Below are 19,377 nucleotides of genomic sequence, written 5' to 3'. Positions count from 1 at the left end.
GACTCCCACTGACATCACTTCTGCCAACATCATCACTTCCGCCAAAGCTGTCGACTTTGTCACTTGCGCTGACACTGCCAATCACGTGACCGCTGATGTCACCGCCAATCATATGATCAGTCCCAAACACCAGAGTCAATTTCCACCCCTACTCCAGCTCAACACTAGGCCTCATCCCCAAGTCCTACCATATATATTTACCATTCCCCCAGACCTCCCACTCACTGAGGACAAATGTTCAGTCCTCAGCAAAGGACTCACCTTCATTCCTCTACACCCACATGCCAATGAAATTCGGACATGTCTAGATGTCGCATACTTTTTCCACCACCTCCACCTCCGTGCCTACTTCTTTGAATGCGAATCTCACCTACCCTCCAAAGACCCCTCCTCCCACCTCCAACATCCTCTTGGACACCTCATCATGACCTTCGAACCTCCCTTGACCTCCTCATCTCCAACTGCCATCGCGACATCAATTGCCTGAATCTTTCCACCCCCTCATGCACTCCAACCCGTCCCCATCTGTACGTACAGCCCTCAGCTCCCTCAACTCCAACTCGAACATCACCATCAAACCAGCTGGCAAGGGATACCCACTGGTAAGTTGGTGCCCTGACCTCTACTTTGCTGAAGCCGCAAGCCAACTCACTGACACCTCCTGCTACTGCACCCTCAATCACAACCCAAGCTCTCATCACCAAATCATCATCTCCAAGACCATCTACAATCTCATCGCCTTGATAGATCTACCATCCACAGCCTTGAACGTCATAGTTCCCAACCTGAATTGCTTATTTCTATCATCTCCCCAAAATTCATAAACCTGGCTGTCCTGGCTGACCAATCATCTCTGCCTGCTCCTGCCCCATGAGAACTCATCTTCTTTTATCTTGAATCTGTCCTGTGCCCTTTAGTCCAGGAAGTCCTACGTTTGGGACACTAACCACCTTCTCCATGACTTTCAGTTCCCCAGCCCCCAACACCTCATCTTTACCATGGACATCCAGTCTCTCTTTACGTGTATTTTCTATGAGGAGAGCGTCCATGCCGTCCATTTCTTCCTCTCCTGCAGACACAACCTGCATCCCACCCCCCCTCCCACACCGTCCCCCTCACTGACACTGTCATCCACCCAGTGGAACTGGTCCTCACCCTTACCAACTTTTCCTTTCAGTCCTCCCACTTTCTACAACCCAGATGGGTGGCCATGGGTACTCCCAGGGTCTGAGCTATGCCTGCCTCTTTGCAAGGTACGTGAATCAGTCCCTCTCCCAGAGTGACACGAGTACCATTCCCCCACCTTTTCCTCCAAAACATCGATGGCTGAATTGGCATTGCCTCATGCTCCCACAAGGAACTCAAAGAGTTCATCTATTTTATCTGCACTTTCCACCTTGAACTCAACTTCACGCACACCATCTCTGGCACCTCCCTGGACCTCTCCGTCTGAATCTCTGGCCAGTCCTGATGAAAGGGTCTGACCTGAAATGTTGACTCCCCTTCTCCTCTGATGCTGCTCATCCAGCTGTGCTTTTTCCAGCTCAATTCTCCATCCATTCTGACTCTCCAGCATCTGCAGTTATCGCTATCTCCAAGCATAATCATAGTGTCTGAGCCGAGAGGCCTCGGATCTAGTTCACCTGCCCCAATAATGTGTCATAACATCTCTGGGCACATTGATTAGAAATGTCTGAATTCACCAGTTGTGATGTCCCTATCATGAGAGAGTGGACTGTGGTGTGTTTTACTTACAGTTTGCTCACATCACTGGTCCTGCAGAGACAGGAATGAGATGAATCACTACTAACTGTGTTATATTAATGATTTGGAGATGCCGGTGTTGGATTGGGGTGTACAAAGTTAAAAATCACACAGCACCAGGTTATAGTCCAACAGGTTTAATTGGAAGCACTAGCTTTCGGAGCATCACTCCTTCACCAGACTGCTTCACCACCTGATGAAGGAGCAGTGCTCCGAAAACTAGTGCTTCCAATTAAACCTGTTGGACTATAACCTGGTGTTATGTGATTTTTTAACTGTGTTCTATGTTGTTTGAAGGATAAATTTCTGGCCATGGCTCTCTTTCTGCTCACTCATCTGGAATTGGAGCAGGTAGTTGAATTTGAACCCTTCAAACTCAGACGGGGATAGGGAGCCACAGCTGGAGGGGGTTTGGAAGTGAATCTGATGGGCAGACTGGCTTGGAAGAATTCCAAATATTCCTTTGATGGTGAGGAAGAGGAGGTTAAAGGACCGATCTGTCCAAGGACTAGAGCTGTTGCTGTCTGTCTACAACACATCAGGCACTGGAACAGGCAGAAAATGGGGTGCCACTCTCAGGGGGTAAGAAAATGAAAAGGTGATGAGTGAAGGGGCGAGTCAGTAAAATGGGGCACACACACACACGATCCTTGAAGTGAGAGTGTGTAGTACCCATCACTCCCACTAGATAGTGCCACCTCACTTTTATTTCCTCTCCCAGCTCCATCAATAGTGCAAACTTTGCTGTTTCTTCCAGCCTTCCCCCCCCCCTCCTCCCCGCCCCCCGCAAGTCCTGGTAGAGGGTTGGGCTGACTGATGATTGGCTGGGTTGGGAGAAATGAGACGCGGCGATTGGAAGGAGTTTGATAATCGGGGGTTGGGTCTGGCTCCCCCGCTCCCGCCCCTTTCCACATCCAGCTCCTGGTGTCGGTGAATGTGTGTGTGGTGTGAGAGTGAAAGAGTACTCGCTGCTGATCGAGCCTGCAATGTGACTGTACAGAGAGGCAGAGACTCGCACTCCGCGTTCTGGAATATAACCAGCAGCAGGAGACCCTTCCCCACCAACATCCCGGGCAGGATCCAAAACTATGATTCCCATTCTCATCTTCTGCCTGCTGTCTGCAGTCGGTGCTGTGGAAGGTAACAACATTCCCATTTCTCCGTCTCCTCTCTGAAATTTGCCTCATCTTGCAGTTGTCCAGCTTGTTTTAAAACAAAACTTGCATGTTTTTTAAAAAAAAGTTGCAGCCGCCTCTCCTCATGCGTTTGCAGGGGATAATAGAGTTTCCTTTTTTTAAAAAAAGAAAGAAAAATGTGATATGTATTTGCAAATTGATGTGGGTTGCTCGACCCTGTCCCATACTTTCTTTCGCCGCTGCAATGCAGTGTTGCTTTTGGCGAGGGGACTGGGCTTCTCAGCGCGCCTGTTGGAATGGCATCGGCTGCTGGTGGTTTATCCTGAGATGGGACCCTCTCCTGTCGTGCGGTTCCAGTACTTTGCTGGGATTCATTGGAGGCGTAGCCATCGTGCGTGACTTGGGATATCAAAAAAAAAGCTCTTTCCTGTAGGTTGTATTAAATGTTAACAGTGACACAGAAAGAGTGGAGGGAATTGTGTAAGTGTTCAAATGCCCAGTGTACATCTGTGTGTGTGATTGCGTGTATCTGGGTGTGTGAATATGTGTGTATGAATATGTGAATATGTGTGTGTGTGAATATGTGTGTGTGTGTGAATATGTGTGTGTGTGTGAATATGTGTGTGTGTGAATATGTGTGTGTGTGAATATGTGTGTGTGTGAATATGTGTGTGTGTGAATGTGTAAATGTGTGTGTGTGAATGTGTAAATGTGTGTGTGTAAATGTGTAAATGTGTGTGTGTAAATGTGTGTGTGAATGTGTATGTGTGTGTAAATGTGTGTGAATGTGTATGTGTGTATATGTGTGTGAATATGTGTGTGTGAATGTATGTGTGTGAATATGTGTGTATGTGTGTATATATGTGTGAATGTGTATGTGTGTGTATATGTGTGTGAATGTGTATGTGTGTGTATATGTGTGTGAATGTGTATGTGTGTGTATATGTGTGTGAATGTGTATGTGTGTATATGCATGTGAATATGTGTATATGTGTGTGTATATGTATGCAAATATGTGTATATGTGTATGTGTATATGTGTGTGTGAATGTGTGTGTAAATGTGTGTGTATATGTATGTGAATATGTGTAAATATGTGTGTATATGTATGTGAATGTGTGTATGTGTGTGAATATATGTGTGTGTGAATATATGTGTGTGTGAATATATGTGTGTGTGAATGTGTGTGTGAATGTGTGTGTGAATATGTGTGTGAATGTGTGTGTGTGAATGTGTGTGTGTGAATGTGTGTGTGTGAATGTGTGTGTGTGAATGTGTGTGTGTGAATGTGTGTGTGAATGAATATGTGTGTGTGTGAATGTGTGTGTGAATGAATATGTGTGTGAGTGAATATGTGTGTGTGTGAATATGTGTGTGTGTGTGTGAATATGTGTGTGTGAATATACATATCCGTATGTGAATATATGTATGTCAGTGTGTGAATATACATATCTGTATGTGAATATGTGTATCTGTGTGTATCAGTGTGTGTGAATGTACATATCTGTGAATATATGTGTAACTGTGTGTGCATCAGTGTGTGTGAATATACTTATCTGTATGTGAATATATGTGTATCAGTGGGTGTGAATGTACATATCTGTATGTGAATGTGTATCTGTGTGCGTGAATATGTATATTTGTATGCGTATCTGTGTGTGTGAATGTGTGTATCTGTGTATCTAAATTTGTGGGTGTCTGTAAGTATCTCTGCCTGTGCGTGCAGATGGCTGCGGTATCTATTTCTGTGTGTGTATACCTGTGTGTGTGGCTGTCTGTACCTGACTCCCAGTGCAGATGTGCATGTTTTTTGTTTGCGAGAGTATTTGTGTGTGTGAAGGTAAGGGAGGCAGCAGTATGTTTGAGTCTCTGCACTGGCGAGACAAATGTTCCTGGGGCAGTTCGGCATTGTGACCGGAGAATGAGAAGACTTTACGAAGACGGGGCAACGACGAGAATAGCTTTTCTGGCGATTTGTGTCGACGTCTGAGAGAGGGGACAGTTCTTTTCGGACAGATGAAGGAGGTAGTGGATACGGTGGGCTGGGAGGGAGCTTAGTAGCTCAGCTCCAGTCCAGTTCGAACCGAAGGAGACAATGAGACATCGTTCAAAGTGATTCATGTTGCTTGGACAATCTCGCTGTGAACTGTAGCCTGCTGCTTATATATAGCAACACCTCAGCGTTCAATATCGCTGAGACTAGCTGTAATAATGCAATTTTCATTGTTAGAGCTAATCTGGCTGTTGTGTTGTCGGCTAGTTCTGATCTTCACTGGGTGTTTAAACCTCCAGACACATCATGCCCAAGATCCCGAGATGAGACTGAGATCGGACAACAGTTTTATTTACTTCGTTTGTGAAAGGGGTTGCTTCCTTTTCTTAATAACAAAAACAAATGTACAGAACCCGCAGCAGAGAGTTGCTTGCCGGTGCTCAGTTGGAATGCAGGCTTTTCACCGCTGGCCATTCGCTTTTCACTTTCTCCCCCCGTTTTACCAACCCGCGAATCGACCAGCACAGGCTGTCAGGGTATCTATTTTGATGAGTATTCAGAGGCGGGAATAAATAACTTGATGTCTTGTGGGCGAACCCTCCGCCCCCGCGCTTAGTTGGAGCCTGGGGTGGCCCCCTTTCCTGCAGCCGGTGCCTGTGTAGCCGCTTGTTGAGGAGGTGCAGAACTCTGCGAGTTCATTAACACATCGCTTTCAATGATGCGCTTAATGAGGGTCTCCGGGGAGATCCGGGCTTCACATCCCAACTCCACCTCCCGCTTTGCCAACCCTCCCCCCTCCCCAAGCCATTTCAAACCCATTTGCCTGCAAGTCACATCCTCAATTAGTCAAACGCCAGGCTGCACGGAGAGCCCTGTCTATACAATAACAGTGAGTCTGGGATAGTGCTGTGGTTACATGGGATCCTAACCATTCCCTAGATCCAGCCTGATTCTATCCCGCTTCTAGAGTTTCACATTTTCATGAAGATTCCTGGTTGGCACTGAAGAGGCGCTAAATTCAGTCAGAGCTCTTGTGTTTGAATTGGATGAATGAATTATATTTATCATCATGTGTATTTCACAATATGAACACAATAAAATGCAGTATAAAGCTTTCATTTGTCGGCATAATTTGGTACCATTTTTAATAATTTAGGGTCAAAAAGATGCAGCTTAAAGAGAGTAGGTCAGTCCTGAGTCAGCTCCTCAATATCAAAGACACTGGTGCTGCCATTTTTCCTGTACTGCTGTCTACACTGAACCCAATCAGTGTCAAAGTCACAGATCCTCAGGCGCCATCTTTTACCACTGGGCCAATTCTCCTCCGCTGTTGCCAGCACTGGACCCAACCAATGACAAAGTTGCTGATTCCCAGATGCCATCTCTCACTGCTGAGCTTATTCACCTCCACCACTGTCTCACTGTTGCCAGCGCTGGACCCAACCAACAATGAAGTTGCCGATCCTCAGGTGCCACCTGTCACCATTGGGCCTACCTCACCGACGTCATCTCCGCCAATGTAGTGTGCGCTGATTCCAATGCAAGGTTATCTCCCCATTAACGGTCAACTCCTGACCAAGAGAGCTCAGGATCCCAGACCAGGGGACTGGATGTTGTGGGGAGGAGGAGGGGGAGAGTGAAAGTGAGGAAGTGGGTTAGTTTCTTACAGCACCATGACAGTCATTTGTGTTTGAGTGTGGGAAGTTGGGCTGAGGCAGTGGCAGGTATGTTGGAGGTTGTGGTTTAGGGGTTGGTGCTGAACCGATGTGGGGCTGGTGGTGGTGGTGGTGAGGGATGAGGACAAGATCGCAGATGGCTGGAGATTCTGAGACACAAATGGAAGATTAGGAAATTTAGTGAAGCTCAATGTTAGCTTAAAACAGAATGGTCAGATGGAGACATTCCAAATCCTCAGCTATGTGCTGTACTGTGTATCACTGCAACCTAGAGAACACTGTCAGAGTATTGTCTTACTGCAGTGTGCTCTATACTTTGCTCACTGAATACTTAAACCTTCTGCATTGTCCCAATAGTTTGATCATTCTATGATACAAAATAAACTGAGAAGAGACTGTGTGTGTGTTTGTGCATATGTTTGTCAATGTATATAAGATGTTGTGTGAGTATTATCTCTGAGATTGTGCTCATGTTTCTCTGTGTGTGTGGTTGGATAAGTATTTGGCTGTAATGTTCTGGCTCTGTGTGACTATGAATTCGTAAGCTTTCTAACTGACTGATTGCACAGTTCGAGCAGTCAGTCATTGTCTGCAGTTCAGTGTAACCACCTGAGTTGTGAGAGTATTCAATCCAGTTCATGCTGTCTTATTTCACTGAGAAGGAATCAGCTGTGGATCTCAGCCTGCATCTGCCCCTGAATCATCCTGAGATCGATGCTTGGAATTTTACAATCAGGTTGAGTAGGATTTGAGGAGAGGTGGATATGGATATGTAATAGAAATTAACCAGTGAGATTTCACTGCGGTTATGTATATTGTCTCCCCATTTGAAAGGTGAAGGCTACATACAGGGCTCAAATTCAATTCTAGCCTTCAGAAGGCCCTTTAAACTGTTAAGGAACAAATATCTTTGCTATGTCATAACAATATTGATTATTGAATGATTTCCCTGGTGACAAGACCGCACAATCTTAAAGGGTAGTTATGTCTATCACAGTCAGTTCCTCCTCCAATGAATATTCAAGAACAACAAACACATATATTTATCTAGTGCCTTCACAAGGGTAAAATTGTTTTCAAGCAAAATCTGGTGCGAAAAACGTGCAGATTGCCAAAGGTTTGGTCAAAGACATAACTTTTGAGGAGCATCTTAAAGATGAACAAGGCAGAAAGGTTTAGGAAAATATTTCCAGAGCTTGGAGCTATGGCTGAGACCGGTGGTGAAGTGGTTAAACTCAGACATGCTCGAGAATTCGAGGTAAATAGAGATCTCTGAGGGTTGGAGGATATTACATAAATAGGGAGGGGCGAGGCAGTGGATGCTTTCCTTATTGCCATGTCTAAAAATATGCAACATAGTATTTAGTTATCAGTTTGAGACCAATTTAATAAGACACGCAGAGCATGGTCATAAAGTTGTGGAGTACCCAGTTTATATTTGCACCTCATACCTATAATTTATCGACTTGCTATGTATTCACATAAATTGTTTTAGAATTCATTTATCCATGTATAACTCACTGCTGGTAGAGTTTCAATTGGTGAAATTGACCTGAAATTGCAGAGTAGTTCTGCAAGAAATGAATGCAGTTCTGAAAAAAAAACATATGGGGAAACTTGTGTTTTTTTTAAACTGACAGCCCTTGTCTCATTCGATTCAAAGAAAGACTGCATCAATCTGTAAAATGAGCTGATTGTTTTTGTTTAATGTACTAGTGATCCAGGATGAATGGCCTTTAGTCTGGTTTTCCCTGTCACAAAAAGCAAACATGAACACGTAACCTGTGAGAGAGGAAGCAGAAGAAGAATGTTTGACAGCAATAGTAGCTGATATATGGACAAGTTAATGCTTGCTGAGGTTTTTCTGTGTATCTTGTTGACTGATTTGAACATTGATGGACCAAGTTGTGAACTAATTTTGGAGCATGCTCAAAGAGCTGAATAGCTTGGCCATTTGAGTGTCCTGGAGTTGTATTGTGCCTTGATCACCACATGTTGGAAGCGATGCCAGTTTCATTTTCAACAGAGGTTGCGGCAACATTCTGAAGCCAATGGTAATCTACTGCCCAGTCACTGGTTCCAGAGAGCATGCCTTTCATTAAGTAGAAAACTGGGCATAGAGTATTCACTAAGACTTTGCCAACAAGATAGTAGAATCTCTGAACAATTAAAATATTTCTGTCTTTGTCCAGTTCATGGTTCAGGATGGTTGGTCTACATAGGTAACAGTCTGTTCTTCCTCCTCTCAGATTAGCCTGAATTAATTGATTGATGGAACAGCTTAGAGGGGCTAACTGACCAATGCCGATACTAATGTTCATCTCTTTCTGTGGTACACCTGTACGTTGGTACAGTACTTTCAACCTGTACCATGTAATTTAATTGGGGCAAAGACCTCTTAAGAAGCTGGTCTGATTTGAAAGGGTGGGGGTGATTCAGTGGTTCGGAGTGAGGGTGGGGGGGGGGGGGGTGCATTGGGGAGGAGAATCTGTCACCTCACACTGTTCTTTGTCTCTGATCAAATTTTTGGTTTCCTATTATCTGAATAATGAATGTTTCCAACTGAAAAACAGATCACAAAACCTCATTAGCCTTTTAAGTTGTCAGCAGACAATCTCATTCAGGTACAGCACACATGACAAACAGAACTTGATGTTCCATTGAGACAATTCTTATAGGCCTTTGCCATAATGTTAAAATACCTCTGCTTCTTTTACATTGACAAAATGGTCTATTTCTAATGGGTTTCACTCTGGGTAACACAATGCTAATTAATTTGTCCTGCGAGTCACTGAGAATGGCTGTGTTGAAGTCAACAGGGACCTAGGACCTTGGTTTTAGAAAAACAGGACCAGCAATCTATCTTTCTTACTCATCAGTCTAAAAACAGAGAATGGACCAGAGGTATAACAAAGTTGGGAATTTTGTAGAGCCAAATCAGCTACAGAAAAGAGACTAAAGAGGGGGAAAGAAATATTGGGACTATAAGTGTGTGATGAAGGGACAAGTAAAAAAAAAAGACTTGAAACTTTCTAAAAACAATTTGCTAACTGCAGAGCCCAGATCACCACTGTCTTGTTTCCTGGGCAGGAGATCATTGCAGGTATGAAACTGCATGAAAAAGATCCCTAAATTGTTAAGTGATGGAATGTGGATGCTACTGGCACCCATCCTTAGTTGCCTTTGAACCGATTGTCTTGCTAGCACATTTCAAAGGAAAGTGACATTGCTGTCCATCTGCAGCCACATGTAGGCTAGAATAGTGGGCGGCATGGTGGCACAGTGGTTAGCACTGCTGCCTCACAGCGCCAGAGACCCGGGTTCAATTCCCGCCTCAGGCGACTGACTGTGTGGAGTTTGCACGTTCTCCCCGTGTCTGTGTGGGTTTCCTCCGGGTGCTCCGGTTTCCTCCCACAGTCCAAAGATGTGCAGGGTCAGGTGAATTGGCCATGCTAAATTGCCCGTAGTATTAGGTAAGGAGTAAATGTAGGGGTATGGGTGGGTTTCGCTTCGGCGGGTCGGTGTGGACTTGGTGGGCCGAAGGGCCTGTTTCCACACTGTAATCTAATCTAATCTAATCTAATCTAATCTAATCTAATAGCTAAGGATGGTGGACTTCTTCCTATAAAGTGCATTAGTGAACCAGATGATACAAACAATTGATGATATTTTCATGGACACTGTTACTGAGATTAAGTTTCAGTTCATGATTTTACTAGATTGAAATCCTTCCAGCTGCCATGGTGGGATTTGAGCCGTGTGTCCCTTGATCATTAATTGGAGTTCTGGATTAACAGTCCAGTGACATTATCACTTTGCTTCCATCTCCCCATATCACTGTGGTGAGTTCAGTTCATACACAAATGCAACGTTTTTTGGCACTCATGGGGAGATGGACTCTTCTTTCTGTGAAGCTAATGATAGAATAGAATTACCCAGCCGCTTGTGACAATTTGCAAACTCACAATGTGTCTCTTGTTTGTCACAAGATGCTGGGTTATTGATGCATTAAACTCCTTGTTATTTTCCCAGCAAGGGCTAGGCCAAATACATGTATTGAAATGATCAATAACCATATGTGTTAAGTAAAGTCTTGTGTTGAAAATTCCTTCTTTGCTCAGCTCAAGTGTATCACTTCCAAAATGAAATATTAAAAACTGCTGTAATAGAGAAGGAACTGTTTGTTGTGCTGTTATAAAATAACACGACAGCTAGCCCTCATTACAGATCTCTCAGTTCTCTGCTGCAAGGCTGCACCATCTCAAGAGTGGATTGTTGGGGTTATTCATTGCAACACCCATCTCATTATAAAGCACAAATGCTCAGCTCTTAAAGATTATGTTGTGAGAGTGAAATGTATGTTTACATTGAGTAATGTAATATTCAGAGAATTCATGCTCCACTCAAATTCAACAGAAGTGCCATTTATTAAGTATGGAAAATGAGATTAACTGGCAGCTCTGAGAGACGGGCGTCCACCAGAGTGAAGAGAAGTCACGTCTCTTGCCAGTTAACACTCTGTGGATTAGCTGTGCCATGATTGGATGGGGTCATTCCAGCAACCCACCATCTAAAAGTCCTGTCCTTTATTTCTATTATTTACTTTTTACCGCTCAAGGTGTAACATATCTTGTGCTGAAGATAAAATTTTTGACTAGGTTGCCTGTTTCCGACATAAAATATACTCTGTCGCTCACCTGGTACTGTGTATAGCTACTGCCTTCCTTATAAAGATTGAGTTTAGCTCTCTTGATGCGTTGATGCTCTTACTCAATCTGTTTTCAAATCTCACCATTGCCTTGCTCTTCCCTGACCCTGTATCCTCCTGTGGACCTCTGAGATCATTACATTGCTTCAGTTCTGCCTCCCAGAGCATTCACAGTTTTTTTTTCCCCTTCGATTTTGTTGACTGTGACTTCAATGCTGTGGTCCTAAGCTCTTGATTCCCCTCGATAAACCTCCTTGCCTCCCTCCTCTTTGCTAAGGCATAACTTGGTGTCACATATTGCTTGGTAACACTTTTGTGAAATGCTTTGGGATATTCGCTTTTACACAAAAGAAATACTACTTAAATGCAAATCATTGTCATTGTTCAGTCACTGTGTTTCAAGGTGGTGTGTTTGGGCAAGGTATTCAACCAAGGAGGAATATAGTTGACTTCCACTTAGTTCCTGACTCGTGTCCAATGCATATAATTCAGTCGAGGTCGCTGAATAGAAATTGGGATTGAGAGCCTTTACAGGTTTCAGTTTCTCCTTCAGTTGGTCCAAGTTCACTGAGACCAGAGAAAAGATAATTGAATCGAGCAAAACCATGATGCAAAAGCAGTTGTCAAAACCAGAGCTTTTCTGCCCTCCACAATTTAGTATTAGACAATAGCTGGTGCATCTCCCAAAAGACCACAGGCAGAACCTATATCTGAATACAAACCTGAAAGCACACCCCTTGCTGCACTAATGTAACATTTGCATTTTGAATGTGCCAATTAATAATAAGTTATAGGCAGTTTGTCCAAGGGGCTCATCTCTGTTAGGAACCTGGACTGCGACAATATGCAAAGTCATTTTGCTTTGCATCTTCAAAGGTAGAGAATGTTCATTCCCTCAAGTTCTTATTCAAAGCCATATTTCCTATGTGTAAATTCATGCCACCCACCACTGCTCTCATTATGATATTCTTTTGTAAATTCAGAGTCTAGAACATCAATTATAGAATTGCAGAATAATTTTCAGTCTGAACTTGCTTTTATCAAAATTTTAATCATTGCTATTTTAGCAAATGATTTCGAAAGAAGTGGATTTTAGTCTTGGCCTGCATGATATTTTCTTGGCCATTCCCATTTCTTGATAAGTTCCTGATCTTGACCTGTTGTCGGGGATCACAGGGTATAGGGTGGTTAAATAAGCATGTGGATTAGGAGCAGAAGTAAGCAATTCTGCTCCTCAAGCCCACTGCAAAGTTTAGTAAGATTGTGGCTGATCTGTTTGAGTTTTAAATTCCCTATTCCCGCCTACACCAGATAATCTTTGATTTCCCTCCCTAATAAGAATCCATCTACTTCCACCTTAAAAATAATCAAAGACCTTCCTTTCACTGAGGGAGTAGGCTCCCAATTTTTCCACCCTATGGGGGAAAAAAAAGAGAAAATTCCTCATATGTCTGTCTTTAAAGGGTGTAATTTTCAAATGGTGCCCCCTTTTTCAGGACTGACCCACAGAAAGAAACATCCCTTCCACATCCATCTTGTCTAAGACCATTCAGGATTTTATAAACATCCATCAAATTAACCTTGACTTGATTGGATAAGCCTGTAATTGTCAAGCTTGAGGTAGCCAGCATCTTCTTTTAGTTCATTCACGCAATGTTGGTATTGCTGGCTGGGCCAGCATTTATTGCCCATCCCCAGCTGCCCTTGGAAAGGTGGTGCTGAGCTGCCTCCTTGAACCACTACAGTTCACATGCTGCAGGTAGACCCACAATGCTCTTAGGGAGGGAATTCAGGGAAGAAACAGCAGTATATTTCCAACTCAGGTTGCGGCTGAGAGGGGAAATGTAGGGTGGTAGTGTTCCCATGAATATGCTGCCTTTGGCCTTCTAGATGGAAGTGATCGTAGGTTTGGAAGCTGCTGTCTGCAGATCTTTGGTCAATTTCTGCAGTACATCTTGCAGATGGTACGCACTGTTGCTACTGAGAGTCAATGGTAAACGAATAAATGGGTGGCATGGTAGCTCAGTGGTTAGCACTGCTGCCTCATAGCACCAGGGTCCCAGGTTCGATTCCAGCCTCCACGACTGTCTGTGTGGAGTTTGCACATTCTCTCTGTGTCTGCATGTGTTTCCTCCAGGTGCTCCGGTTTCCTCCCACAGTCCAAAGATGTGCAGGTCAGGTGAATTGGCCATGCTAAATTGCCCACAGCATTAGGTGCATTAGTCAGAGGGAAATGGGTTTGTGTGGATTACTCTTCGGAGGGTTGGTGTGGACTTGTTGGGCCAAATAGTCTGTTTCCACACTGTAGGGAATCTAATCTAATCTAATAAATGTTTGTGGATCTGGTGCCAATCAATTGGGCTGCATGTCTTGGATGATGTCAAAATTTTTTGAGTGTTGTTTGAGCTTCACTCATACATGCATGTGGATTATATTTCATCACACTCCTAATCTGTGTTTTGTACATGGTAGACAGGCTTTGGGGAATTAGGAAATGAGTTATTTGCTGCAGGATTTGAGCCTCTGACCTGCTGCTGATTTGCTGTATTTACATGTAGCATGGAGTTGTTCCGGTTGAAAGTAGATCCAATTGATGAAAAATACTCAAGTATTGCTGGAAGGAGGGACTGATGTGAGTTTTACATGCAACTAAAGCCTTTTAAATGATCGAATGAAAGGTTTTCATCACATGAGATCCCACTTCCTCTAATTAAGCTGAATCCATTGACACTCATTTTAACTATGAGGTTGAATCACCAATAGCATGAAAATAATCTACCTGGGTAAATTGCTGTCCCCATTAAAGTCATTTACTTTAATTGCTGTCAGTTTCTGATAAGCTACTCTTGATGTTCTAACACATTTGCAATCAGCTTATGTGCTTCAAAAGGTTCATGTCATTCATGGTGAGTTCACAATAGTGGCATCAGTGTGGAATGTTACTGGAGCCTGGATCCTGCATCAGGGCACAGTTTGACATTGCAAGTTCAGCTGGCTGAGAGCAGGACAGCCTCTCTCACTTCACTTTGCATTCACTCAGAACAGGCTCCTGGTTTACTGTCCACATTTTAGTCAGCATGTGTAAGTCTTAAATAAACAAAGAACTGCCAATGCTGGAGATTAGATTAGATTAGATTACATTACATTACAGTGTGGAAACAGGCCCTTCGGCCCAACAAGTCCACATCGACCCGCCGAAGCGCAATCCACCCATACCCCTACATTTTACCCATTACCTAACACCTACGGGCAATTTAGCATGGCCAATTCACCTGACCTGCACATCTTTGGATTATGGGAGGAAACCCACGCAGACACGGGGAGAATGTGCAAACTCCACACAGTCAGTCGCCTGAGGCAGGAATTGAACCCGGGTCTCTGGTGCTGTGAGGCAGCAGTGCTAACCACTGTGTATGGCAATGAAGTAAAACAGGATCTCAACCTTAAATCTTGAACTGCGTTCATGCTCAACACGCTTTAATTCATACAAACACAGAAGTTGCTGTGAAACTCAGCAGGTCTGACAGAATCCGTGGCAAGAAAGCCAAGTTAACATTTCAAGTCCAGTGTTTCTCTCTCCACTGGTGCTGCCTGACCTACTGAGTTTTCTCCAGCAGTTTCTGTGTTTGTCTGAGTTAAAGCGTGTTGAGCATGAATGCAGTTCAAGATTTAAGGCCAGGATGCTTAGTGTTTAACACATTCTACACCTGATCACCTAGTTGGTTGGCTCATTGTATGTTTCCTCCTCTTAGTAGTAGTAGTAGTAGTAGTAGTATGATACATGCAATATATAATATTTACATGGTAATGACTACTGGAATAGCCCTTTACATTGAGGACTTTGGCAGTTTATCTCTTGTTGGGTTGGTGGTAAGTTGGTGGTTTCTTGTTTTTGTTAGCTCAAGAGGTATTTGGCAGCATTGCTGGAGAGGGGTTTTTACCTCTTACAATCACAGTAATGTACAAATAAACTGCAAGATATACAGTGTCTACAACTGAGTACATTTCAAGCCAAACTCTTGGCACCCAGTCGAACAGATCACTCCATCCAGCAGTTTAATGAACCCAGTAGGTTTATACAGAAACATATGTTGTGGATTGCACTGGTTGTGGTGAGTCACGGCATTAATGCACACAGGGCTCGATCTCCCAGAGCAGTAACCTGAAAGTGTCTGAGTTGAGTAACCAAAACTCAACTCCTACAGCAATCCTGAAAATCTAAAGTTGAAGAGAACGCATCTCATGGGTACCTTTGTGCTACCTCTCAGTCATTCAGAAATTCTTGTATTCACATATCACTTTTCAAAAGTTCAGGACATTCCAAGCTGTTTAAGGTATAGGAGGAGAAATTAGACTGTCAATCAAGTAGATCGCCTCTGATCTGTATCGTAACTCCAGATACCCATCTTGGTTCCATTAGTGTTTTGCTCCATACCTCACCTATATCTATCCAGCTTGGTTTTTATGGATCTCCAGTCTTCTTGAGGAAAAGAGATGCATATTTCCACTGCCCATTATATAATTAACTGCTTCCTGCCATCACTTGGAAAGGTCCTGCTATAATTTTATTCTTATTCTGATGTTTCCATCAGAGGAAATAAATTTCTCTCCATCTATCTTATCAAATCCTTCAATTGTCTCAAAAACTTCAGTCAATCCATTCCATACTCAAGGTTATACAATCTGTTTTATGTAAGTTCCTCTTGGAAATTTAACTCTTTTCACCTGGAAACATTCTGGTGAAACTCCCTTCACAGCTAATGAAGTGCTTTCAAAGTATTTCACTGTTATTATACCAGAAACATGTCAGACATTACGGAAACAGCAAAATCCCACAAAGAGCTGGGAAGGAAATGGCAAGTTCATTTGGGTTAATGATGCAGGTAGAGGGACAGCTGTTGGCCTGGGCTCCGGGGTAACACCCTCAATCTTCCTCAAATAGTGTCATGGGAATTTTTACACCTATCTGAGATGGAAGATTGTCCTTTCGCTTGACAGCTGCTCAGAAAGATAGCACTTCCATAGCCTAGCACTTTGTCATTGAACATTAGAGTGTTAGCCTCGACCATCTAGTTTCCAGAATGGAATTTCAATGTATGAGCTTCTGACTGATGGTCAAGTATATTATTACTGAACCACTGTCGACAGCAGGTAACTATCTTTCAGAACAATAGATAGATTGAGGCACATATTACATTTGCTCAGTTACCAGTTCGTGGCAAACTATTCCCCTTGATGTAGAAACATGACAGCCTCTATTTGCTATCATAGGATTATTCCATTCATGCAATTACACAGATTCTGCTGCTATACCTTTGACAAAATAAATTGGAGGTTTGTGACTGAAGGGTACAACTCTCTTGTGCTTTTTGCACCCTTGCATATAAAATTAGGTTGGGATACAAGCATAGGAACTGCTGAACTAATTAGTTTTGCAGTTGGAATAATTCACTTTTGGTCCATAGTCTGCTGTTTCTCTTTATTTCTAATTTAACCAAATCCTCTGGGTTTAACTAGAGCTCTGGTGCCGTTCTATTTGCTTGTTGTCTGACCTCTGCAAATGAACCTGGTATTTTTTTAAAATAATCCTTCAAGCTTTGTACCACACAACAGAGAGAGAAAAAAAATTATCTCAAACTTCAGACGGCATCCGCAATAGGCAGCAGTGTTTTGAAATGCCTGATGTTCATGCTGACTGTTGATGCTTCCTAAATTTTTTTGGGGCTGCCACTCAACCACTCTTCACAAGCAGGCACATGTTAGGCATATTCCAGACTCCTTTGCTGACTGACTGGAGGCTTCCCTTGTGGATGAGGGTTAGGATTCAGGCTTGGCCCAGATGGTCAGATTTGGCCTGCAAGTCAGGGCCCTGTATTACTAACCCACACGCTTCACCTCTCGGTCACACTTTCAGCCAGCGTTCTCTGTCTTTTTATCGACTCGCAGAGGGTCCAAACGAAAACAGAGTCATTAAGCGCTGGAACAGACCCTTCGCTCCAATCAATCCATGCCAACCATAATCCGAAAAGAAACTAGTCCCACCTGCCTGCAGTTGGCCCATATCCCTCCAAACATTTCTTATTCTTGTATTCATTCAAATGTTATGTAACCGTTGCAATTGTATCTGCGTCCATTACTTCCTCTGGAAGTTAACTCCACACATGTGTAAAAAAAAAAGTTGCCCCCATGTCTTTTTTAAATGTTATCTCCTTTCACCTTAAAAATATGCCCACTAGTCTTGAACCCACACTTGGGGAAAAGACACCTGCTATTTACCTTATCTGTGCCCCTCATAATTTTATAAACCTCCATTAGGTCACCTCTCAACCTCCTTTGCTCCAGTGAAAAATGTCCCCACCTATCCAGCCTCTCCTCATAACTAAAACCCTCCATTCCTGACGACATTCTGGTAAATGTCTTTTGTCTATTAAAGAGTTGGATAGAGCTCTCAAAGATAGAGGAATCAAGGGTTATGGAGATAAGGCAGGAACAGGATACTGATTAAGGATGATCAGCCATGATCATATTGAATGGCGGTGCAGGCTCGAAGGGCTGAATGGCCTACTCCTGCACCTATTGTCTATTGTCTAAATCTTTTCTGAACTCTCTCCAGCTTAATAATACCATTCCGAGAACAGGGTAAACAGAACTGAACACAGTTCTCCAGAAGAGGCCTCACCAACATCCTGTACAACCTCAACATGACGTCCCAACTCCTATACTCAAAAGAAAAATCCCAAAGTTCTAAGGCAGAAACATTTGAGAGGATGCCTCTCATACCTTCTGTCCCTACTTTTCCCATCCTCCGGCTTGTTATTCCTTGTCAAAATTGAACTCAGTGATCCTTTAAGCCACTAAATAAAAGCAAAACCAAACAACTGCCAGAAACCCATTCCAAAAATATGACTGCTGGTTAGGAAGCCTTTGATGGTCAGGTTATTAATGTACAAGAGTGCAATTAGCAAAGGGTGTGCTGAGTATTTTTTTTAAATTTGTTTTTCTGTCACGACTTTCATGACTTCAGGATGTTCCAAAAGCACTTTAAAGCCATTGAAGAAATTTCAAGGCATAGTCACTGTTACGATTTTGGAAAGGTGGCAGTCAGTTTGCAATCTGCCACAAGCAGCAGGGAAACAGTAACCTAGTTAACATGTTTTATTGGTGTTTGAGGGACATGTATTGGCCAGGACATGGAGAATCCCCTTCTCTTTGGAAATAATGTCTTGGAATATATTGTATGCGTCAGAGAGGGAAGATAGAGCATCATGGCAACGTCGCTTCTAAGTCATGGCACCCAAAACTGTAAAAACGTCCCTCAGTACTTGACTATAGGAGCAGTTATCTTCACTCTATCTTTGTAAGATATATGCTGTTTCTTTCATTACCCTGCCAATGTTTAAAGAGTTTAATACCCAGGCTGAATGATCTTGTTTTAGGGGTCAGGATAGACACTGTCAAGTTATTGTCTATCTCTGATTGCCTTGGAGAAGGTGATGTGAGCTGCCTTTTTGACCTACACAGTGCCTGGCATGGAGCATCACTCACAGTGATCTTAGGGAGGGAGTTCTGGGCTTTTGACCCAGCGACAGTGAAGATATAGTTCCAAGTCGGGGGGCTTGGAGGAGAACTTGTATATGAGAGGCATCTACAACTCAATGTAGGAAATAGAGGAGAAACAGAGGCTTCGTAAATAAAATTAGGAAGTCACTGGCTAAACGGAGCTGAGTTAATTACATTTCAAGTTATGGTTTAATGGGAGAAACAACTTCCCAGCACAGTGTAGAGATGCACCACAGATAGGAAAGAGAATGCTACTGATGCATGTAGGGTCTGTAGGGTGGCTTAATGCTTATTGTACTGGAATCATATTGCTAAAGTTAATGTGTTCCAGTCCTTTCATACCTTGATATGAAGTAGAATTATTTAAATTTAGGCTGTTACTTGAGTAATGATAAGTGAAACCCAGCTGGATCTCTTAAGCCCTTCCTAAGAAGCAACCTGCTACTTTGACTCAAACTAGCCTTGTCTTCATGGTTAGTGTGGGGTGGAGGTGAGCTTTTCTACCCTCTCCTGTCCCCCACACCCCCCAAGGCCTGTTTGA

The 19,377-nt window shown here is 43.2% G+C and overlaps 1 protein-coding gene across 3 annotated transcripts in view; it reads left to right on the top strand.

The window, feature by feature from the left end:
- Nucleotides 1-2,708: 2,708 nt before the first annotated feature.
- The window catches only part of LOC122555678 (ephrin type-B receptor 1), a 505,782-nt gene continuing 489,113 nt past the window's right edge, over nt 2,709-19,377 (top strand). For all 3 annotated transcript variants that reach the window (XR_015759253.1, XR_015759252.1, XM_087993907.1), the window contains exon 1: nt 2,709-2,904. Coding sequence is in view for 1 of the 3 variants with exons in the window: in XM_087993907.1 (XP_087850033.1) it covers nt 2,853-2,904 (52 nt within the window). In the remaining 2 variants the exon portion in view is untranslated. The remainder of the gene's footprint in view (nt 2,905-19,377) is intronic.

The sequence above is a fragment of the Chiloscyllium plagiosum genome, unplaced genomic scaffold (assembly GCF_037043375.1).
Source record: "Chiloscyllium plagiosum isolate Xiang-an unplaced genomic scaffold, Cpla_swu_hap1 HiC_scaffold_13, whole genome shotgun sequence".
NCBI classification, from domain to species: domain Eukaryota; kingdom Metazoa; phylum Chordata; class Chondrichthyes; order Orectolobiformes; family Hemiscylliidae; genus Chiloscyllium; species Chiloscyllium plagiosum.
The sequence above is the reverse complement of the archived record's forward strand: the minus strand, read 5'-3'. Positions and strand labels throughout refer to the sequence as shown.